The sequence below is a fragment of the Asparagus officinalis genome, chromosome 10, assembly GCF_001876935.1.
Source record: "Asparagus officinalis chromosome 10, Aspof.V1, whole genome shotgun sequence".
In the NCBI taxonomy this organism is placed as follows: Eukaryota; Viridiplantae; Streptophyta; class Magnoliopsida; order Asparagales; family Asparagaceae; genus Asparagus; species Asparagus officinalis.
This window is the reverse complement of record NC_033803.1, coordinates 1,152,514-1,175,732: the sequence shown is the minus strand read 5'-3', so window position 1 is coordinate 1,175,732 and position 23,219 is coordinate 1,152,514. Positions and strand designations below refer to the sequence as shown.

The window sequence follows — 23,219 nt, the reverse complement described above, 5'->3', positions numbered from 1 at the left end:
GATCACGTGGTCCGGGACCACCGCCGGGCGCACGTGCTCGTCGTCCACGTTCTTGTCGTACGACGACGACGAGGACGACGAGGAGCAGAGGGCCACCGTCCTAAAAATGAAAAAAAAATTAATTAGCTAGATTAGCAGGGAGTTTTGCGCAAAAGCTGAGACGTGCCGTGAAACATTGACGTCCGTCTGACTCGGAAACTTTTTTTTTTAATCCAGTATATTTGAAGTTATATCTTTTCAAAAAAGAAGATTAGCGGGGGTTGTTTGTATCAAATCCTATAATTTTAGGATATGGATTTCACCATGGGATTTGAAATCCCTAGGTAATTTGTTATGGGTTGGAATTCCTAAAACTTTGTTTGTTTCAACAATATTTTGGATTTGTAATATTTTTGTTTGTTTTAAACATTTTAGAATTTGAAATCCTTAATTTGTCTAACACATTTGAAATCCGCTCCACATCCAACCCAGAAAAGAGTATTTCACAAATCCTTAAATACAATATTTTTTTATTTTTTGGGGATTTGATATTCTAAAATTTGTTTTGAAACAAACAGGTTTTATTGAATTCTAAAACCCAAAAAAAACCCCCACTTTTTGATCCTAGAATTAAAAATCCCACCCAAATGCCAAATTTTTTTTTTGAAACAAACACCCCCTTTACAGGACCTGAAGCAAAATGAATCTTTGATTTGTCCTTTTTGAGAGAAAACTTTAAAGCTAGTTTTGATGAGCGACCACGTACCCCGTGAATAACGGCGGTCGAGAGTTTGATGCCAAGGCTCGGTCGGTAAATCGCTTCGCTAAGCTCCCAGCCGCAATCACTCCCCCCTTGGAGTAACGAGCTGCCATGAAAAATTGCTAAAACTAGGAAGAAAACGGATTTTTTTGAAAAAAAAATAGATCCAGAGCTCAAAAAGGGTGAGATCGAGTGAAGCAAAAATGAGACAGAAACATTTTGTTTAAATAGATCCAATTAACTTCCAACACCGCGCTCACCTACCCATGTCTACCGTTTAGCCCCCGTTAAACTTCACAGAATATTCCGTCGCATATTCTCCAAGCATGCACTCCATGATCGAGTTCGCGTCGCCTGCGATAAATTATAAACTAGTTGATCATGCTGCCATCCAATTATACATTGAAAACCATATATTATAGATCTGAAAATCCTACGTGGCATTATCCCCATTCTTGAAATTTGGAATCCAGGACGAAGATTAGGGTGATCGGATATATATTCTCTAATTATCATGTAATTAGAGAGGATCTGAATCCTCAAGGTGTGTACACAATTTGAATTTCAGATTAGGAAACACTTGATTTCAGTACGAATGTTTGGTTTGTTGCGGAAAATAAATTACAGCAAATATCGCGTGTTGCATGTAACGTTTGTTGTAGGAAATGAAATTCAAAGTTGTTGTCTGAATAGATATTGTTATTGTAGGAAATACGTTTCCTATTCAATTTTGGTGTTTAGTTAAAAATAATTAGTGTAAAAGCCAAACGATTATGTTATATAAAGAAACTTGGGGGAAAGACTGTTTTTCTATTTGGATTTAGAAACATACTCTTGAAGAGGTGCTTTTTTAAGCACGCAATCATTCATCCCAGCAAACTAGCAGTGGTGCTTTTTTCAAGCTTTTCCTATAAAATGCAAGTATATCTGTACTATATACTAAAGTAAAACCCTTAATCGTAACTTGGCAACTTCTTAGAACTTTCACCACTTGCCAACTTCCTAGAGTTTTTGGCCATTTGGCTTTCACTTTTTCATGAAAATACAATTAATGTTAAGGACTTTTATCATGAAGGATCTGTCTCCTTAACTTCTAGCATGTTTATTAATAGTTCCTTCTTTTATCTTTTACAATTTCATAATTAATGAAAATATATTTTCTCAAAATGAACAATAAAACTTAAATTATCCATTTAGTTGTGATATGATTAGAAAAAGCTCTTTGGCTCGACATGATCCCATTCAAATTCAAATAACAATATTCTTGCTTTCTAAAAGTCTTATTCCATAGCGTGCTCTATTTATGCATCAATCTTGACTGGATACGCTTTAAGGAGAAGAATGACAATTAGGAGAGTTTAGTTAAACATTTTAAAAAAAATCAAATATACAGACTTCAATGCTGCATCTATATATATATATATATCAATATATCTATATATATATACTAAAACAAAGCCCTTAGAAGCCATGTAGCATGCTTGAGATTTGACCTTTAATATTCTCTCCTATCTATAACTAATATTATACTATACGATATACTAATATACTACATTATTAGCAAGATTCTATTGTTACTTGTTAACCGTAATCCTTTTCAAATTCTATTGTTACTCTTAGAGAAAGTAACTGATTTTCATAAACTAAGATTTAAATAATGACAGTTTATATCTCTGTCCACTCTACATTCTATTAGCAGAAGAAAACTAAAAATTTAATGTCTTCAAAATCTAAATTTCAGTTGCCATAGATTAAGATCATTGATTAAACGCTCTTTCCAAATGTGAGGAAAAATTGGTCTTTGCATATAAATTTATTACTCTGATCTCCTTTAAACTAATCATCTTCTTTGGGTAAAAGATTGTTCATGTAGATATTGGATAGGTTAAATGAGAAGGTAACTATCTCTTATTGCTTCCTTCATTTTTTTTTAAACTTCTTTGTTTATTATTGTCTTGAGTTATTTATCGTATCATCATCGCTAGCATGAAAAACTTAACATGAATTATATATTATTCCTCCGTATGATTGATGGTTGACTACATTGTAATATAGCCAAATGATTCAAATACAATTGAGCATTTGGTTAAATTTTTTATATTTATGGAATATTTTCGTAATATTAGAAGACACAAAGATTTGTTTGATTAGAAATTTTTGTATATATTATAACTACAAAGTTACAAATTGAACTGCGTATTAATATATATAAATATTGCTGTTTTGACCTTTTCAACTTCATCGGCTACTACTAAATTTTTAATAAGCACACGCCAAACGGCCCCCTTGTTGGTGCAAGTAAATACTGACGCCGTGAGATCACGCAATGACTAAACTGCCCTCACTGTTAGTGATAAGGACTCAAGCCTTCGTTCGTGGTCAGTTGGCTAAGATCGTGACGTGGCACCAGCTATGCAATCACGTGGTGGGTCCCAGATTTGGATGGTGCAGATCGATGGATAAATGCTCTCACCTACAGAGAGAAGAGAACAGTGACTAATCAAAGCTTCACTCTCCTTGCTAAGTAGCACTTAATGGGCTGTTTGGATCGGGTATTTTGAAGGGGAAAGACGATTTTAAGGAAAGCTGTCAAAAAGCTGACAAATTGGTAGGTTTCCTCCTCCTTTCCTCTTCAAAATACCGGAACCAAACAGGCCCTAAGTAAGTTATAGTTTCACTAACTTTGTACTTAAAAACCCCCACTTGTTTTTTCACACCACTTATATATCCTAATGCCGAAGTTGCTTAATTAACATTTTGATATCATCCATCACGCAAACATGAAAGATTTCAACTGAATATTCTCATATGTTCTCACGCTAATTTATTCTAAGCGTCATGCAAAAACATTCGGGTGAAATAATAGATGGTATCAGAGGTGCTAATTCTGAACAACTTAGAGAGATATAAATGTTGCGAGACACAAGTGAGGCTATACAAGCGCAAAGTGAATGAAACTGTAAGGTATTTAAGTGATATTTAGCCTTATTTTTTTATCCTATTTCTCTCGCTATAACATCCTTTTTAAAGCTAGTATAATGTTGTTAATAAGGCTTAAATATGAGCTTAGTTATAGAATGCCATCATAATCTTTATCTTCTTCAAAGAAATCAGAATCATCTGCTGTCACGTGTAGCATTCAGAACTCAGATTATTTAGTATTTGGAGAGATTGCTCCCCAACATATATAAATTAATGAACTTGTTCTTCGGAAAATAACACACACACATATGAGATAAAATTTGAAGGGCCCGACCTTCATATGGGCCCTTCACAGTTATTTCTGGGCTTACCAACCTATATTTGAAAATAATAATAATAATAATAATAATAAAATAGTAGAACAAGGGAACCCAAAATAAGGTAAGAGTATAGGAAAGCGGAGGTTTGATTTGGGTTGACTTCATCATTAATTAAATGCTAATTCAGTTGTTAACCACTTCTAAAGCTTTCCAACAATCGATATAAAACTGATTTTAATAAAGTATCATAAAAGAGTTGATAATTTTTTTTACATAATAGATTGTTTCCTATTCGTAATTGCTTCACTGTTTTATCAAAAATGAAATTTTTTTGATATGTTGGAACTTACACTGGATAGCACGTGTTACAATTGGCATTTTATTCTAAAAAATATTTACTTGTGACATTGAGTAATCTGTATTGCTCAAAAACAAATGAAAAGTAAACAACTCAAATTAACGAAATTTATTAAAAGCAAACTAGTTTCAAGCCCGTGCGATGCACGGATTTGTCTAATATATAAAAAATGATATAGCAAAAGAATGCAAAATAAAACAGTAATAATAAATAAGTAGTCAGAAATGATACAACCTAAGTACATGTCAAGTATATATATCTATGAATCAAAACAATAATGATCAATATAGTGATAAACAAAATATCTATCATAATCATATCAAGTTGTTAGGTTTCTCAACGCAAAACCACCAAAAAAAATATGTAGTGCATACAAAAGTTTACTAAATAAAGTTTTAGACCAAAATACTAAATATAAGTTCCATACATCATAAATCAGATTGAGATTTTTTAGAAAAGGGCTTGAACTCTCTGTAGAATATTCTAATTCTCCTTTTCTATTTTGATTTGTTTTTGCTTTTTGTTGCTAGACATTTGCGTAGAGATCAAGTCTATTGAAACTGAGTGCTCGACATCAGATTCCAACGAATTTCTCTTACAAGGAGTAATGTTATCCGAAGAACAAATTTCTACTTCATTGTCACAAGTAACCGACAGTGATGCCTGTGTTTCAGTATAACATAATAATTAGCATGTTATTGAGGTGACAAGAAAGGATTGTTGTACAATTAATGTGAAGAGTCAAGAAATTAATAATAAAGCGAAAAGAAATAGGCAATCCAAAGTGATAATGATGAATGTTGTAGCCAGAAAAAGATACTACTGAAAAAGATATTAAAGAATACAAACATGAGGAATGAAAAAGAAAAGCAATACTAAGTGTATTGACTTACATTATTGACAGGTAGATAACACACCATGAATAGTTAGTTCCATAAAAGAATCTAGCAAGCTCATAGTTACCAAGCTCATAGTTAGTTCCATAAAAGAATCTAGCAAGCTCATAGTTACCAAAGCAAGGAACAATTGTTGACAGGTAGATAACACACCATGCAGAATGGTAAACCTACATATATACTTACAATTATAAGCTAACAGCGAGCTGAAAGTGTCATCATATAGTACATTTAAAAAAAAACAACAGCATCTTGAGAAAAGCTCCTAGCAAGATGATTATCACAGGTTTAAATACTAAAAGATCTGTAAGTTTCAGCACTACAAGCTATATTGATCTCTCCAACAGTCCAATATGTTTCCAGTTTAAAGCTGACATGTCCAATAACGATAAAGAGGATATCATCTATATGATGCAATGAAAAATTTATATGGCATACAAAAGTTTCTGATTACAAGAAGGTTCTTGGATATATGTTGTTCCTATTGAAATAAAGGACTTGTTAGTGTATACGAAGGAAAGATACAACAATCCGAAGATCCATATCATGGAGAATAGTTAGTATTTATTATAAAACGCAGTTACATGATTGTTTACAAAAAATCTTAGAAGATTGGAACAAATGAACACTATCTTTCATGAGAACTTAGTAATGAATTGTTCAACCATTATATTGTTCTGCTTAGTGGTAAATGGGTAGATTGCAAATAATCCCCCTCATCTATATTTTCACTAACAATTATCATCCCTCAATTATTTTGCTAGCGTTACCACCTTTGAATTTTAGTTAAATAGCTTGCATCAAAATAAAAAATGCAAAACCATAATAGATTTTGACAGTATCCTCAATTTTGACCAATCATTTAATTTTAAGGATAACTTTCACAACTGACTTCTTATAAATGACAGAATACACTCCAACACTAAAGTTTTGCATAAATACCTAGCTAACATTTAGGGGAATGGAATTTACTTAACTTTCCTTGTCTTCTTCCTACAGGTTTCCCTTAAACTTCCCCTACTCTTAATGAAACTGAAACATGCACATGTGATTACTTGGATAAACATGGTCACTGTTTATATTCTAATAATGGATATGTCTTTGATAGAAATAATCTTTTTCCTTGCTTCTTTGCTCAAAGGTATTTGATATATTGAACCTAAAGAATTTGTGACTCAGCAATGACAGTAATAATAGTAAGGGACTAATAATGCATGTTGATCGCGAAGAGGATCCGATGATGAACTTAAGATAAACAGTCAGGCAAGACTGAAGTTTCTTGGATAAACTTGGAGTCTAAGGACATGTAGATGATTATTATAATAGTGGATGTGGATTTTAATAAAAATTATCTTTTTGAATCTACAGAATTTGGGACTTAGCAACAAATTATTTGTTTGGATGGACAATATGAATAATACTTAGAATTACTAAAGGAAAAGTAATAAATGCAATAGTTAGTCTGATTACAACCTATTTATAATACATTATGTTTGGAGTTTTGATATAGTAGCAAAAATGATAAGAAAGGTAGTATAGTATGGAAATAATGAGTACAATTTTACAGTTTCCAAGAGTAATCACCTAACTTTATGACCTAAAATTAAAACTTGTGAATAAACACAAGTTAAGTTAAGACTCAATAATGTGGATAATCATTTTTATTAGCAGTATAGTATGGAAGGATAAGGAGAGCAACTATATACTTAGCTGCTTGTTCATCTTATTAAGGTTTTTTTAACAAATCTAAAATTTACCCCTATTTTGCATTATGGTATCTAAATTTATCCCTATTATTTAATTGGATTGTCAATTACTAATGCTTTAACTTGGTACTGATGAACAACTTACTATGTCAGATATCTACTTAGAGATCTCAATATAAACCATAAAAAATTATTATATAGGTTAGTTTTTGTGTGTGTGTGTGTCCATAAAAGGAAAAAAACATAAGTATCTTACATAACATACTCATTCAAAACTAAAATAAAAACTTGGAAAATTAAATACTTAATGTAGATATTTGCAAGGCAAAGCCAACTCCATTAATTGAAATCCAAGTAGCGAGTATTGTCTTTTAGAATAAACATCCCTACTGTGAGCTAAAAACATGAGAAACATATAAAACAAAAGGTTTGTGAATTTATAACACCCTTAACATTGGGACAATACCATTAGAAGTTTCGTTTGTTCCACGAATATAACTGCCCATTGCACAAGTATTGTGAACAGAAACACCAATTCCTCTAGCAGATTTGCTTATAACAGCACACTCCTTGAGAGTGTCATATATGCCCTCGATACTATCATCTCTCATACAAATAAGGAAGCAGCTGCTTAACTGGCAACATACAATTCCACTTGAATCAGAGGATAATTTCAAACTACCTTCAACTCATAAAAATAAATAAAAGGAAAAAGAACAATACCTGGGGACGAGGAGTGCCAACATTAAATAAGGTAGGAGAAGCATGTGTAAACCACCGCTGTGACATTAGATGGTATGTTTTGACAGCAGAATCAATATCTTCCTTGTGAATTCCAACAGCAACTCTCATCAGCATGTGTTGAGGTCTTTCTACAATACATAGTACATTAAATCCTCACCATATAGTAGTTGAAATAAGATCCACCTTTCTGTATGAACTGTGCAAAATAGCAAAGGCCACATCTTCAACGGGTCGATAAGGAACTGTACCTCCAAACCTTGTAAACCTGAATTTATACAAAAGAAAACAAAAGGTTGTGAATTTGACTCAAAAATAACCAATTCTTCCTAATTAAACTAAAGAAAAATTGGTTAGAATTCAAGCAATTACCATGCAGTCCAGACTTCAGTCCACATAGAGGGTTTATATGGTTTGTTTGGAGAGAAATCATCAAGATAAAATCCATTCAATGTAGTCAAAGATTCTACCAGTTACACAAATATGTGTGAATAACAACCTAATTTGTGGCCATCTCAATAAAAAACCATCTCTTTCCTTGAAAAGCTAAGATATGTGTGAATAACAACATAAGTTGTGGCCATCTCAATAAAAAACACAAACATTTGTGAGTACATTTTGCTCATCTCATTTTCTAAATAAATAATCTTTAAAAAAACAAAAATTCTATTAAGACCAATTTTTGTGGCCATCTCAATAAAAAGAACTAATTAATAAATTTTTACTTAGTTGTGGACACTTATCGGCGTATAGATTGCAGCATGTTCGCTTACAGATTAGTAGTTTGGCAAAAACATGAAGCCACATATAAATTAGAAAGAAAAACTACTTATACAGAAGATATTAACATAAAAAGTAATGTAATGTGGCATGAAGGTCCACATACAAATTGGAAAGAAATATGCATACCAAACCTTAACATCGATCACAGAAGGGAGAAATACTGAAAAAAGTACTAAATAAACATGATATAAATCAGGCTGTTTCGACAACTACAACATAACAATTGTAACTCCAGCACCACACATATCTATGGCTCGTAAAACCTTGTGCAATACAGTTCTCCTATATTATTCCATGATATTGAGCCACAATTTTTGGTGAACTCTTATAAGCATAAAATTCCAGCATAGTCACAATATATTGATAACCAAAACATGAGCTAAAGGCATCTTCCTAATTTGGTGGAGTAAGAAATTTCCTAAGATAACTGCACACCATTCAAATTTTTAGCTCAGGGAATGTTATTTTAAAAATTGACTTTAGAAGGGAAAACTACAACAATGTTAAAAATCTTTTTACCAATAGAGCCTCCAGCCACTTACAAATCAAAAAATAGCCAATGAATTGAATTTATTCAGAGAGCTTCGTGACATTTGCTCATCCATTAACTTTAGAAACCATCTCTTTCCTTGAAAAGCTAAGATCTATGATTTTCTAAATAAGTAATCTCAAAAAAAAGATTATGCAATAACATATCTTAAAAACATATTGAAAGGAGAAATTAAAAAAAAATCCCTAATTTTATATGCTTTATATACGTAAACATGACCATAATCGTTCGCCTCAAAATCTTTGAAGAATAATAAAGCAACACATTTTAGCTCTGATCTCCCGATAAAACATCGATAGTTTAAGATTATCGATTGAGAAGAAAAAATTGAAATGAAGCCCTAATTCTAGGCCTTCGATGCATTAAAGTTACCTGACTTTGACCCGAATATTGAACCCTAACCCTAGATGCCTCATCCTCAATCGAAAGCGAGCGGTGTTGTTGATCATGATAGAAGAGGTGAAGTGGTGGAGGCAGTGGAGGAGGGGGGGTAGAGGGAGAGGAGGTTTGTGTAGATCACAGTGAATACGTTTGAAACGATGAGACGAAGAGGAGCACGAATTCTCTGGTCGACAGAGACGAAGAGGCGGAGCACGATTTTTCTAGGAGACGAACACGAAGAGGCGAGCTTGGGAATTGAAGAAAGGGGAAAAAAACTGCTTCCTCGTAGTTAACGGCGGAATTCATTAGAGCAATGGAATTGAAGATGAATGTAGAAAAATCTGGAACCAAGCTTTAATTACGGTACTGGTTTCAATTGCGGTACTAGGACCAAGCTTTAATAGCGGTGGGGGATTTTTTTTTAAGAAAATTTTGAAAAAAAGGATAATTTGCCACTTGGCGGTTTCAGGGGTAAGAGTTTTTATATATAGTATATAGATGATAATGCAATTCGTATTTGATTACATAATCGACTGTTCTAGCCATTAATAAAATATAGGTGCAAATTGTTCTAACCAATGTTGGTTTATAGGTTATTTTATAGAAAATAAAACTAGTATTGAAAAAACAAATACGTACAAATATCAACATATTATTCGACGGAAAATGATAGGGGCACACCTCCAACCACAATCTTAACCACACTCCCTCTCTTATTTGCTACAGTACATCGGACCCCACATGATATTTTAAAATTTTAAAATCATATATAGAACCCGGTGTACTGTAGCAAATGAGAGAGGAAATGTGATTGACGTTGTGGTTGGTGGTGTGCCCCTAGTGCCACCAATCTAATTAGTATTAAATTACGTGACTGAAGATCCAAAACCCGCTTACCCAAAAAGACAGTCCTACCCCCGCCCCGCCCCCTTATTGATTCGGTTCATCGATCGATCTCAACCGTCCATTTCGTAAATTAGCCCCCAAGTTTATACACGCACTGCGTTTTTGCGCTTGAGGGGCACTATCGTCATTGTCCACGTTCAACGAATCCTATCTGCGCCGCGCTCGAAATCCATGAGGCGGTTCGCTATTTATACCCGCCCCTCGTCATTCACCGACCAAAGAAATCCAAAGCGAGAAATAAAAATCACATTTTTCTTTTCCTCCTCCTCTCCTCAAGATCTTGATCCGATCCAAGGTAATCTTTTTCTTAGTTTTCATGAATAGATTATTTTGTTTCCGTTGTGATTCTTGTAGAGTTTCACTTAATGTTTAATTCGCCCGAAGAATTTGGGAATAATTTTCCGTAGAATCCAATTTGGGGCCTCTTTCGAAGTTTTTTGTGGGTTAACTTCGAAAGGAAAATGCGGGAAATTCTTGGTTGTGATCTCGGTAGAGTTTGAATTAGATGTTGAGAATATGCTAGCTTGATCTGCATTGTTAATCCATGAGTTAATAGCTCAGTGATTGGTTCTTAACATAAAAATAAACACTCTCAAATTTAAAGTAAAATAATGTGGGGGTGAAATGTTTCTTGACATTTACATGCTAAGTGGTACTCTGCACCTATCAATTTATATTTTCTTGATGCTGTCACCTATTACAGTGGTATGATGTTTAGTTTTGAATCGATGTAAAATTGAGCATTTTGCTGAGTTTTCCAAAAACATTTCAGAAAGATTTGGTGTGATATCCCATCTTTGTAATCTGCTAATGTAGAACCTGACGTGGGCATCATTTTTTTCTTTGTTTTTTTTCCCAGTGAATTTGGTAAACCGAAAATGTCTGACACGGGTGAAAGATCATGGAGTGAAGAGGAGGAGGAACTTGATATGGAGAGTTGTTGCTCAGAGTCGGGGAGTGTCACTGATGGACCAGTCTCTAACGCGATTGATGGAGTTAATGGGGTGCTTAAGCTGAATGAGGAAGATGATGAGTATATCATACTGAAGCATCGGTTCTATTTGAGCATTGGCGCTCTTTCACAGCAGTGCATGGTTGTTGATGCTTATCGGAGTCTCCATTCTTCTCCGATGGAGAAAGCTCAGGTTGAAAGTTTCAGGATCTTCAAGGAGGCCATGGAAGCTAAGAGAGGGGGGGATGCAAATGTTGTTCATTCCTGGTATGGAGCATTGAAGGATGAGGTTGATCGAATCATGAAGGATGGCTTTCGTATGTGTGGATTGCCTGAGAAAGCTGGAACCTTTGGCTTTGGTCTGCATCTTTGTCCGGAGCTTTCTGCTCGCGAAAGGTATTCAAAAATTTCATTTGTTTGTTAATTTTTTTAACGTGTATACTGTTTTTGAGGTATTTTGTAGTAGCATTTCTTTAAAGTTAGGTTCAGTAGATGGTTGCCATAATTTTCATTAGGTTACTTTCATCACAGTACACGAGTAGTACTTGTTTCTGCATGCAGTATAGTATAAGTATCTGATCACGGACACATTAATGTATAAAACAGATACTTGAATTCTATTTGTTCCTCTAATTCCCACAAATACAATTTTCTGGAGTTTTAGTATTTACATTAACTTAACGTTCATGTTGAATGGTTTGCAGTCTTATTTCCGCACCAATTAGTGAGGATGGACTGAAGCATATGGTGATCTGTCGTGTCATCTTGGGAAGCACAGAGACGATACTTCCCGGCTCAAGTCAATCAGGTCCAAGTTCCGCAGATTTTGATTCTGGTGTAGATAACGAGCAAGCTCCTTCGAAGTACATTGTATGGTACCCTGATGTCAAGACGAATGTACTGCCTCTCTATGCGGTTACTGTCAAGATGGAGCTTAATTCAGGAGGTACACATCTAATCTTTACTATTATCTTAATGAATTAGTCAGATAGCTTATGCTGGTGTTTAATGCTTTTTTCCTTTTCTTTTAATCAGGGCTGCAGAGAGAACTAGATGCCACAAGGCCTGGCTCCAAATGGATGCCTTTAACCTCACTAGTTTATATCCTTTTGAATTTTGTACCTCGTTCCACTCTGCGCATGCTCAGGAGGCTTCATACAGATTTTTTGGTGAGTTTTGGATGGTCCTTTTATTTTTCACATTTTACTTGATGAAAATGAACTATGGAATTGTTATCACCTACTAATATTTGTGCAAATATGCGTCTTTCAGGAGAGAAAAATCACCCGCCAGCAATTTGTTTTTCGCGTGAGACAATTAGCTGGTGATGAAGTACTCGTTTATGCAATCAGGGACTTTCAGAACAAGGTACAGATGCTTAATTAGGGTACACACATAAAGCACATTTTGGCCATTCTTTCTTTCCATTTTCTTCTTGAAAAAGATTATCCGAAATCAGTTTATGTCAGTTATAGGTAAATATTGAGTCTTCTCTCGGAAATTGCAAATCTGGAAACTATTTTAGAACGTCTAAAGAAAATATGTGGTCGCCTAAATGAACGAAGGACTTAGCTTATTATAAAAGAATGTTGTGTGTGTGTGTGTGTGTATCGGCATCAAAATAGATCTCTTATTGATTGAATAGAATAAAGCTGCACATCAATTTCATATATGTGACCCTGTGTGTGTGTGTGTGTGTGTGTGTGTGTGTGTGTGTGTATCAGCATCAAAATAGATCTCTTATTGATTGAATAGAATAAAGCTGCACATCAATTTCATATATGTGACCATGTGTGTGTGTGTGTGTGTATCAGCATCAAAATAGATCTCTTATTGATTGAATAGAATAAAGCTGCACATCAATTTCATATATGTGACCCAGCATTTGACTGAAAACATGAAAGTTATTGAACAGTAAACTTTATGTTTGTTATTTTTTTATGGAGTTCACTTGAGTGATTCATAGATGTTTTCAGTCTGCTGAGGGCTATCATTAATCAGACTATCACCATATATATAGATAAAAAAATGAGACATTTGTTGCAAGTTTGATATTTAGCTCTCTTTACATATGTCAGTTCATACGTTAAATGTATAACAACTTGCTTTGCCAAGTAACTGAGCATGTATCATTATACTTGACAATAGTCAGATTTTGAACGACACCCTACATTCTACTTGCCATTCTTCTCGACTTGCAAACTTTTCTACCTGAACTACGAATACACTCACCTGCAATTCCCATTTCTTGTACCTGTTTTTTCAGCGAAAGAACGGAAGATTCGAGAAAATTTCCTGGTAGGACCAAAGATGGGGAGCCAAATTTACTGCAGGGAAGAGAGAATTTCATCTCGAAGCACCGGGGAAAATTGTCGCAATTCGAAAAAATTAAGCAAAGAACGAATTTGAATTGTTTCTGCCAAGAGTTTGGCAATGACGGCTGTGTACCACCCTCTATTGGGTTAATACTTTACATTTCCTCCAAACATACAAATAAAGTACAATTTTGATGTTATTTGTTTTCGGATTGAATTATCTGAATTTTGTTCACTATTTTTGTTTGAGAAGTTAGATTCAATTTAACAAATATTCCAAAATAATTGTGCTGCTGGTCTGCCACCCCTTCGGGTAACTTGTTCTGTCCAGAGACCAGCAGTGTTTTGTGTCAGAATGCAATGCAACGGGTAATGAATTAGTCTATTTTATCTACATAATAAAAATATTTTCCGAATCTTTATAAATTTAGGGGTTTTTTTTTGGGGCAATACAAAGAATTATTATGGGAAATAGAGACTGAAATAAGTACCTTTGTATTACCATGTTGTCAAAGGCTAAATGCAGGAAATCTCTTTTAACATGACACCAATCTAAATTTTACACTAATGAGAAAATTATGTTTCAGGTGCTTCAGTAATAAAACTTTTTTAATTTATCCATTGCTTTCGGTAACATCCTCCGATCGTTACAAAATTCTTTAGAACCATATCGTACAACTTCTCTTTCAGACTGGCAAATTATTATTTGCACCCAATAAGCCAGTTACAGAGGGGGAAGAAAATCTATAAGGTCTTCTGTGATTCTATTTCGCTTGACGAAGCCTATAACAGGATTACTGAATCCTGTATACAAGTAATTAAATAACAAAATACAGCAAATCCCTTCCAACTAGAAAAGAAGAACAAAACATTGCATCATGTCATTCATCAGGGTACAAGAAGAGGGGGATCACAGTTCCTTTTCTAGACCACATAACATGGTTACATAAACTTCTTGTGGCTTTACCATTTGATCCTACTAAATTGATGTCTCAATCTAATTTGGGAAATAATGTCATCTAACTTGTGCAGGATTGGCAAAATCACTTCAATCATGGTATGTAACAAAAAATGGAAATAACACGAGAAATTCATTCCATAATGCTAACTGTTACCTGCCAAGTCTCGATTCTGAGCCCATCTGTGGTGCCTGTCAATTGAGCAGTTTCAGTTGTCACGTCTGATACAAAATGTTCTGAGTTCTGAGCTCCACATGCTGTTCATAAATTCACAGGATTAGCATACTTATATGCATTATCCAGAAATTTTACCATAAACCTAGAGTTTGTTACCTTATTCCATGTCCTGACCCCACAAGAAATATTTGTTGCCTTAACATTATGACTCCCGTTTACAATTGACACGCAGTCATCACGTCCAAAGTTAGTGAACAAAAAAAAAAAATCAGCAAAATCGTCAAAATAGAAGATGAATAAAATACAGTGGCTTGAAAAGTTTCATCAAAACATTTACCAGTTTGAATTTTACGTGCGTGTGATATGAATTCCACCAGTATTCGGGCTGTTGTTTGATGCAGTGATAGTGAGATAGGATGCCGTGACATTTGTACATTTCTGAAACTGCAAATGTATCTGCTGGCTATTTTTCACTTTCAAGTTTCTCAGCTACCAATTTATTCGATGAACCGAAATATATCGCCTATTTAAAATAATAATTCGAATTCATGCATGCAATCTATAGCAAGAGAGTATGTGTAGATGGACTAACAGTTGGCGCAGACTTGCAAGGCTAAACATTAGAAAGAGAAAATTATAAGATGTTTGTCATAGTTATAAAGGATATATATATATAGTTTTCATTTATAATAGGAAAAATTAGATGCCTACAAGAGATAATTGATTTTGCATGAGTTTTCCCACCAAATATGGCCCCTTGCCGTTGATGGTTCCTCCACCAGCAACATGGAGATTGTTTATGCCATTGAATCTGATCCAATACCTGCCATTTGTTCCATCCCAATCTGATCGATGATACGAAACTTGGGTCGTTCCCTTGACCTGCATATAATTTTATGGCGAATCGAGTGCCACAGAGAAAAGGCGCGATTGAAAACTGGAAGTCATTATTAGAGTACTTATCCTATTAAGGTTAAATAAGGTTGATTATATTACATTACTTCTTCATAGATTGATGCGAGCTGTGGGACCCACCGAGTGTAACACTCAATCCACTGCCAAAATCGGCTAGCCGAAGTTACACTTGAGCCTTGGGGTTACCTATTTAAGCCACACAATTCACTGTAAATTCTCGATGTGGGACTAAAGTTGGGGTCTCACATGTATGCCTTGCGTTCTTGGTTGGAGGAGCTACTTTCGAAAGTAGTCCCTCAAATTATTGAAAGCGATATCAAGTCTCCCAATTCTCATAGTTTGTTTCAAATTAATCCCTCTAATTGCTGCTTGTGTTCTTGATTGGAGGAGCTACTTTTCGAAATTGGATGACCTACTGACAATTTCAATGGCTTGATGATGGACTAATTTCAGAGTAACCTAACAACCGAACTCCAATGATCCAAGGGACTAATTGCAAAATGTGAAAGATTTATATAGAACCAATGCGGGGGGGAAAAAAACTCCCAACTATAAAGTGTGGTAGCGCACGAGATGCCAAGCATGTCACCTGCACAACCACAAGTAAAGAGATTGGACAAAGTGAGCATATATCGTGTCACAAAACTTTTTCGATCGATATACATCATCATAACGGTTCAATTAAATGATCGTCCTAGGTTCGGTGGCATCAGATGCTACATGCACGTTTTTGGTAAGAAAACATGCATTCATGCATGGGACTTTTTCCATACTTGGTTCATGGGAACTTTGTCATAATAGCAACTCATAGGTTCTCTCTCTCTCTCTCTCTCTCTCTCTCTCTCTCTCTCTCTCTCAACATCAAATAATAATTTGCACAACGTGTACAAACGTTTGATATACATAATATCAAATCAACCAAAGCCATCAAGAACAGGTGCATGCATTCAGATATTTTTAACAGGACCCTGATCTGCAACATTATGCATGTACATGTGGCTGGTTTGGATAGAGAAGAGGGTTGCGGAGGTGAATGATCGATCTAAACCCAAGGGGAAGGAAAGGAGAGGAAGGGAGTGTGATGTAACCGATTGTGTTTGGACGGACAACTAGGGAAGGAAGAGGGAGCGAGAGTGACGAAACTACAACGTGTTTGTTTCGAATAGAAAATAGCAAGGGAAAGGAGCAGTTCGCTTAAAATCCAACCCCTTCCCTCCCAATCCATCCAGTTTGGAAGGGCTAAGAAAATGAGGAAATTAATTTGCATTTTTTTAACCCTCCCAATCCTTCCCCTCACTTACTTAAAAAAATGTAAACAAATACAATTTTAGATTAGTTAGCACTGTAACCTCCCTAACTCCTCCCCTCCCCTCTTAAGAAAAGCTATTCAAAGTGTTGAATAGCTGAACATTTTGACTTAAGTTATTAATATGCAGCAATATATCCTGTTATAGTTGCAATACAAATTTAGGTATACAGCTTTTATCTTCAAACTAGCAAGCTGCTAGTAATTTATTCTATCACATGCAATTTACTGAATCTACAAGTACATACAAATAATTATATAAGGAAATACAAAAACCATCTAAATTTAAATCAAATAAAATTAGCAAACTACAAGGAATTTCCCTTCCTAATGTGAAGATAGTGGAATCTGTCCACCAAACTTATGCAAATACAATACCAAAAATGATTGTACTAGCAAATAGTTCCCTTTTCATCATGCCATCATCCGATCAAGCACAAGTGGAAGGGCTGAGAACCCCTTTTTGTGACCATCTCACATTGCTGCATGAACTTTTTGTGATTCCTCCATCTGCTTTAACTAAATTGATATCCTCCAATGTTATCTCTTGGCATGGAACACTTTTGCTGCATTTGAAGTCGATCTTTGTATCTGAAGCAATTGTTCCTTTAATGTTCTTGTATGTGACATCACTTACGAGCACTGCTGATTTCTGCATAATACACAACTTTTGTACAAGAGAAGCGAGAAGATAAAAGAGGAGAGAAAAAAGAGAGAGGCAGTGAGGCTTTTACCTGTTCATAACAAGGTTTTTCTGAGTCACAATAATTTTGATCTATGACTATTGGGTTTTGTACATTCTTCATGTTGACATTTTGAAATCGAATGTGTCTTGCGTAGCCTTTTCCTCCCTGTTAAATCAGTACAAAATGACGAGAGGAGAAATATGGCAAGCAATTTCTTCGGTGCAAAGTACGTACACCTGAAGTTGATCTTATTTTCCTATAGTGACTAAAGGTAATCAGACAATCAATTGTCTTCTTGGGAATTGATGTTCATCTACATGCTTTAATTAAAGAGGAAGCATCAGCAATGTAGTAAAGGTCCATGACATAATTAGTCTGCATATGCCAAATATTGAACCTCCCACAATGACCAGTCCTTGAACTTATATTGGACATCCCACTTCATTGAAAAAAATCACTTGGTGATGGCTGAGTGAAGCACTAACCAGCTTCCTGATTGCTGATAGCAAATGTGCCCTCAACTTTATTTACTCATGTTCACTGGTATATGGAAGGACAGGAAAATTCTACTCTAATCAAGCAAAAGACTGGACAGAAAATGGAAGGCACGCGAGAAATTCAATAATTTTAACTGCTTACCTGCCAAGTCTTGATTCTGAGCCCACTGGTTGTACCCGTTAACTGAGCCGTGTCAATTGTCACGTCTGATACGTGGTCTTCTGAGTTCTGGGCTCCAAGACTTCCAATACTGCTTAGCAATTAAGTGTGCCAATATTTGTAAGATTAAAATAGTCAGATACATTTTCCAGAAAGTTGATGAGATTCAAATCAGTACTTTTGGATAAAGCTTGAGTTTTGTACCTGATTCCGTGTCCTGGACCACAAGCAATGTTCATTGCTTTGACAGTTTGAGCCCCATTTACAATTGATATGCAGTCATCACCTTCACATTTAGATAAAATCAGTGATATTGGTCCCAAAGAAATCGAGTAAAAATACAATTTACTAAGACAAAGCAATCACTTAAAAGATTAAGGCACTCAGAGAAGACAGGGGCTTGATCACTAAAAATGTTTTACCTGTTCCAATGTTACAGTGGTCTATGTTTATGTCGCGAGTGCTTGTGATATGGATTCCATCGGTGTTTGGACTGTTACTCGGTGAATTAATGGTGAGATGGGATGCTCTAACATTTGTACATTTCTCGAACTGTACATGGATCTGTTGGCTATTTGTCACCTTCAGGTTCTCAACCACCAAGTTACTGGTAGAATAAAAGGTTATCGCCTATTTCAGGGAGCAAAAAGGAAAAATAAACTTATTGAGAATAATCAAAACACAAACATTAATTCAAAAGAAAGTATTGCAAGATAGACTTACAGTTGGAGCATCCTTGCATGGCTGAAGATTAGAAAAAGAAATTATAAGAGGCTAGTCACATGTATCTAAAAGAATTTGCATTTGCAACATAATTTTTTTGTGAAATGGAAAAATCAAAATGCTTACAAGAGATTTATTGATCTTGCAAGAGTTCTTCCACCAGATCTGGCCATTGCCATTGATGGTTCCTCCACCTGCCACATGGAGATTGTTTATGCCTGCAAATAGGATCCAGTGCCTACCGTCTGCTCCATCCCAATCCGATTGGTCGGAGGAAGCTTGTAGTGTTCCCTTGATCTATATATGTTTTTAAGATGAAAGAAATTAGTGAAGGTCTAGTTTCATAGAGTATGACACAGTTGAAGATTGAAACTGATCAGTAGCGTAACTCACCATCACTGAAACATTTGATCTGCAAGGCCCAGAAAAGATGATTGGTTTCAGGAGGTAGTTCTCGTTAGCAGGCACCATGAGCGCGGCTGAAGAGGATGAAGAACACACTTTCTTCCAACCGTTGTTAAATGCCTGGAAGAGAAAATCAAAAGAGTAAGTATTGTCTATAATTGACATATGGTGACCTGGTACCAATATATGGGGTTACCTCTGTAGCATCACTTCCATCCCCTTTGGCACCATAATTAGCCACATTCACGAGTTCCAAATCAGAGGCAGTGACTTCATCACTGGCCAATTCTTCCACTGTGTTTTCCTTTCCATTGAGTACAGCAGATTTTGCAGGATAATTCCTTCTGCGATACGACCCAGGGTCTGCTTCGGAAGTAGGGAAAGAAAACAAGAGGAGAGAGATAAAAAGAAGCCCCTGTAGCCCCATTGTGCATGTGCTTCAAATTGAGGGATGAACTGATATAAATTGAAAAGTTATGTTAATTTTTTAAGATGATCAACTGTTGGAGATATGTTGTTGAGTAACAGGCTACAGGAAGCATATTTATAGATATCCCTGGAGGTTGATTGCTGTTTCGAAGAAAGATAATGGCGGCTCCACCCATAAGTTAGGTAACGACATCTATTCTTAGGTTTGAATTCATCAGACGCAAGTGATTAAATTTAAACATCTCTTATCAATTCACCAACAACCACTCAAGATTTTGTTTAGTTATCCTCCTAGATTTCTAAAGATAAATTATGGTCCCGATTTCTTCTGTCATAAATGTTCCTACATGCAGACATAGGCTAACACAAGTTATTCTACATGTATTGGGTTAAGTTATACCTTTGAATAGCACACTAAATCATTACGACTACCTTGTTTGTCATGGTTATCCCGGTTTGTGGTTCACTCGTTGATCATGGTTATTCCAGTTAAGCACAATTTTGCAATGAGAGGTAGCAGATGGCCAGAACTGATCAGGGTGGTTCTAAATTTGCAGACCAGAGACAGATGCAGCAATAAACCTTGAGAGCAAACTCAAACCAGCAACTTGACAACAGTTCTGTAATCTGACGCCCACTTGACCATGCTGATGTATTATCGGTATCTACTTAAACTCATTGTACTTCTGATCTTAAGGTTTATCCATTGAGTGGATCTTCCTGCACTACAACTTACCAAGGACTTTCCTGACACACTCACTTGACTTGGTACTAGAAGCACCATTCAACATAGTACAAACAGCGATATGAGAAGGCAGATGTAGAGGCAACTGCACAATCTGATGATCATTAATCGCGATTATTACAAAAAGATTAGACAGTTCTCTTTTCTACAAGAAACAACAATATGGGAGGAATAAGATGGACAGCCTCATATATTCTCCTAATTAGGGAAATCTATTTAAGCTATTTCATGCTATATTTGCCCAAATCTTTAATCATAAGCTTCTAATTCACGCTACTATTTCTTTTTCTTTTATACAGTACAAACAGTGACACATTCCAAAATGCGGAGAAACGATGCTACGACACGCAAGGACTAAATAAAAACGGGGCTTGGACGGGAAGAGTAGATTCTGTCTCCACTTTTGGTTTTGGTTGGCTAGAAATTACGGGGCCCATTTGACTTTTAATGCCATCTCTCATCATTTTTTTTGAACGAGCAAAAATGATTTCTTTAAGAAATAGACCAGTTCTATATCAGGCAAATTCTAGGAGCATCCAAGTGAAATTGGACATGCGTGCATCATGGTAGGCCTATTTCATCACGGATTTCATCGATCCATCACTTATGAGAACAAAAATGGTGTTATTCTATGGGTGATTACCTAATCGAGCTTCATATTAGACAGAAACCTAAATGGCACAGATCGTATCATGCACGCATATTTGTTAGCTTAGTGGCAGCTTAGTTCTTGATCCTTCTAAGATTCGACGCTATATGATGTTATATCTCCACTTGGGGTAAGAAAACATGCCCCCGAAGTTTGAGCAAATGGGAGACTAGTCATGGATCTTTTTCCTAACTCAGTTCATGGGAAGTTCCCATAATAGCAATTCAGATGTTTGAGAGCCTTGAGACATCCAACTGTGTCCCGTCAAGCAATTGAGCGTGTCCCAATTTAATAATTTTTATACTAAAGGGTACGTAGCAAATAGACTTCCAACTGCATGCAAAAATCCATCTATCAGAAGAGAACTTGATTTGCCACTCTGGGCTGTGCAGATTCAGATACATGTTCCTGTACAAAATCTCAGAAAATCATCCAAACAGAGTTTTCACATTGTTAAGGAACTAATAAAAGACTGAAACCTATCCTAAATTTTCAAATTAATCCGTGACATAATCTGTATCACGTTTTACGCGCATCCAAAACGCACGCGAAAGGATCCCGTGCAAATGTAATGAGATCGGAAGCATGCTCGATCTCCACAGGGGCGTCGAGCAGTCAGAGCACACTTTTGGAATTTTTGGCCAGTTTGGGTTTGGTGTCTTCTGATTTCCATAGTACAATCAATGTGTTCATCAAAGGAAATACTCAGGGCATAAACTTTACATGAACTCATACCTTCTGTTCCTCAATCCAGCGACAACCGATCTCATCGCTTCCAATCCACTGTAGCCTGTAGCAGAGAATTACAGTCAGCAACTAGTAAAGAATCACAGAATAACACGATTAAAAAAAAATTGAAAATTTAACGGGTACGGGTTTAAGTTTTAGCTCCGCTAACATGACGCCGGAACCGAGAGTGAAAAGACCGCGGACCCGATATGAACCCGATAAGGATCCGGCGCGTATTCACTTTTCGTAAATTTTAAAAGGGAAAATTAAAAAGAAAAAGAAAAAGAAGAAAAGAAATGTATTTGAGAGCATCGTTCGTGGCCTAGGGTTTAAGTCTAGGGTTTCGGAGTTGCCCTCAACCTCGACATGAAATCGGATGGCGCCATCGAAAAAATCTAAGGCGAAGGCGATCTCTCTCAACTCCATCCCCTCTCCCCTCGCCCCTTCATCCTACCATATCTCCACCGCTCGCCAGTTGCTCACTAAGATCTGCGTCTCCGCCGGCCTCACGCGCCGCAGAGCCCGCGTAGCCCTTACTACCGATCCCTCTCCCTTCCATCGGCCTCCTCTACCTCAAACCCTGGGTCTCTCAGCCTCCTCCATCGCCGCCTCCAAGGGCCGCACCCAGTTCCAACGCCCTCTGACCTCGTTCGCGCCATCGAGGAACCTCACCGCCCGACCAAACAGGCTTTCGCCGGTCACGCCTCCCGCCATCCGCACGGAGAGCCCGTGCATTCTGCGAGATCTTTACCGATCTTGAAGCGATCTTGAGATCCGTTTCATAGTGTAGCGAGAGTAAAGGGATATGGCTGCCATTTCCAAGCCAATACGTAAAGAAAAGGGGGCTCAGAGCTTTCACACCGGCGAGCGATAGGCCGCTTACTCGCACTGTTCCTGCCGTCTTGACCGCCGCACGTGCCCGTAGCGTGTGACTGCCGGGTTTTCGGCGACGGAGGGTAAGCTAGCAGTAACTAGGTAGTAGTAGGTGAGGTGATATAAGAAGAGGATGCGACGGGTGAGGGGGGGAGGAGCAGTAAGAGGAGGTGTGGTGAGGCAACAATAATGGTGATTTGAGCGGGGAGAGGCAGAAGGCCTGCCCGCGACAGAGAGAAAAGAGCTGCGCGTCTTTTCTTTCGCATGGCCGAAGGAGAGCAGGGTTCAGCGCGTTTAAATTGGCTACAAAAATAGCCATTAGAACTCGCATGAATTAAGATAAGTGAGATTGACAGTTGCTGCGGCGACGAGATGCAACACCAGCGATGATGAAATT

General features: G+C 36.5%; 4 protein-coding genes across 7 annotated transcripts in view; 1 reads left to right on the top strand and 3 right to left on the bottom strand.

Moving 5' to 3' along the window:
• Positions 3,031 to 9,762, bottom strand: LOC109826020 (ribonucleoside-diphosphate reductase large subunit-like). Of its 4 annotated transcripts, none has more exons than XM_020392973.1 (5): positions 8,055 to 9,381; positions 7,843 to 7,950; positions 7,665 to 7,767; positions 7,408 to 7,576; positions 3,031 to 3,212 (listed from the first exon to the last, which is right to left on the bottom strand). In XM_020392973.1, exons 1-5 carry the CDS (start codon positions 8,078 to 8,080, stop codon positions 3,127 to 3,129), a joined length of 492 nt encoding a protein of 163 aa, XP_020248562.1. In that variant the 5' UTR covers positions 8,081 to 9,381; the 3' UTR covers positions 3,031 to 3,126. The 4 variants fall into 4 exon arrangements, with proteins under 4 accessions (XP_020248562.1, XP_020248560.1, XP_020248563.1 ...); XM_020392971.1 differs by lacking the exon at positions 8,055 to 9,381 and adding an exon at positions 9,388 to 9,762 and having other exon boundaries at positions 3,052 to 3,212; XM_020392974.1 differs by lacking the exons at positions 3,031 to 3,212; positions 8,055 to 9,381 and adding exons at positions 4,641 to 5,002; positions 9,388 to 9,761.
• On the top strand, positions 10,509 to 13,769 carry LOC109826364 (probable inactive poly [ADP-ribose] polymerase SRO2). The gene is made up of 6 exons (XM_020393390.1): positions 10,509 to 10,597; positions 11,162 to 11,650; positions 11,959 to 12,200; positions 12,290 to 12,423; positions 12,527 to 12,622; positions 13,521 to 13,769. Exons 2-6 carry the CDS (start codon positions 11,181 to 11,183, stop codon positions 13,554 to 13,556), a joined length of 978 nt encoding a protein of 325 aa, XP_020248979.1. The 5' UTR covers positions 10,509 to 10,597; positions 11,162 to 11,180; the 3' UTR covers positions 13,557 to 13,769.
• Positions 17,128 to 19,824, bottom strand: LOC109825396 (polygalacturonase-like). Its single transcript, XM_020392250.1, has 9 exons — positions 19,594 to 19,824; positions 19,386 to 19,517; positions 19,119 to 19,289; positions 18,993 to 19,013; positions 18,692 to 18,899; positions 18,474 to 18,555; positions 18,252 to 18,360; positions 17,661 to 17,777; positions 17,128 to 17,578 (listed from the first exon to the last, which is right to left on the bottom strand). Exons 1-9 carry the CDS (start codon positions 19,822 to 19,824, stop codon positions 17,357 to 17,359), a joined length of 1,293 nt encoding a protein of 430 aa, XP_020247839.1. The 3' UTR covers positions 17,128 to 17,356.
• Positions 20,290 to 23,219, bottom strand: part of LOC109825395 (CSC1-like protein At1g32090) — a 9,651-nt gene continuing 6,721 nt past the window's right edge. Inside the window, 2 exon segments of the mRNA XM_020392249.1 lie at positions 20,290 to 20,371; positions 21,956 to 22,010. Coding sequence (XP_020247838.1) covers positions 20,290 to 20,371; positions 21,956 to 22,010 — 137 coding nt within the window.

What these genes read in the sequence shown, in the direction of transcription:
- LOC109826364 (XM_020393390.1), top strand. Translation starts at nt 11,181, where the DNA reads ATGTCTGACACGGGTGAAAGATCATGGAGTGAAGAGGAGGAGGAACTT. An exon ending in GAGCTTTCTGCTCGCGAAAG is followed by an intron (nt 11,651 to 11,958) that starts GTATTCAAAAAT and finishes AATGGTTTGCAG; the next exon opens with TCTTATTTCCGCACCAATTA. An exon ending in GGCTTCATACAGATTTTTTG is followed by an intron (nt 12,424 to 12,526) that starts GTGAGTTTTGGA and finishes TGCGTCTTTCAG; the next exon opens with GAGAGAAAAATCACCCGCCA.
- LOC109826020 (XM_020392971.1), bottom strand. Translation starts at nt 9,464, where the DNA reads ATGATCAACAACACCGCTCGCTTTCGATTGAGGATGAGGCATCTAGGG. An exon ending in CTTATTTCAACTACTATATG is followed by an intron (nt 7,768 to 7,842) that starts GTGAGGATTTAA and finishes TGGAATTCACAA; the next exon opens with GGAAGATATTGATTCTGCTG. An exon ending in TTGGCACTCCTCGTCCCCAG is followed by an intron (nt 7,577 to 7,664) that starts GTATTGTTCTTT and finishes GTATGTTGCCAG; the next exon opens with TTAAGCAGCTGCTTCCTTAT.
- LOC109825396 (XM_020392250.1), bottom strand. Translation starts at nt 19,824, where the DNA reads ATGGGGCTACAGGGGCTTCTTTTTATCTCTCTCCTCTTGTTTTCTTTC. An exon ending in ATGGAAGTGATGCTACAGAG is followed by an intron (nt 19,518 to 19,593) that starts GTAACCCCATAT and finishes TTTCTCTTCCAG; the next exon opens with GCATTTAACAACGGTTGGAA. An exon ending in CCACTGTAACATTGGAACAG is followed by an intron (nt 18,556 to 18,691) that starts GTAAAACATTTT and finishes CTAAATGTGAAG; the next exon opens with GTGATGACTGCATATCAATT.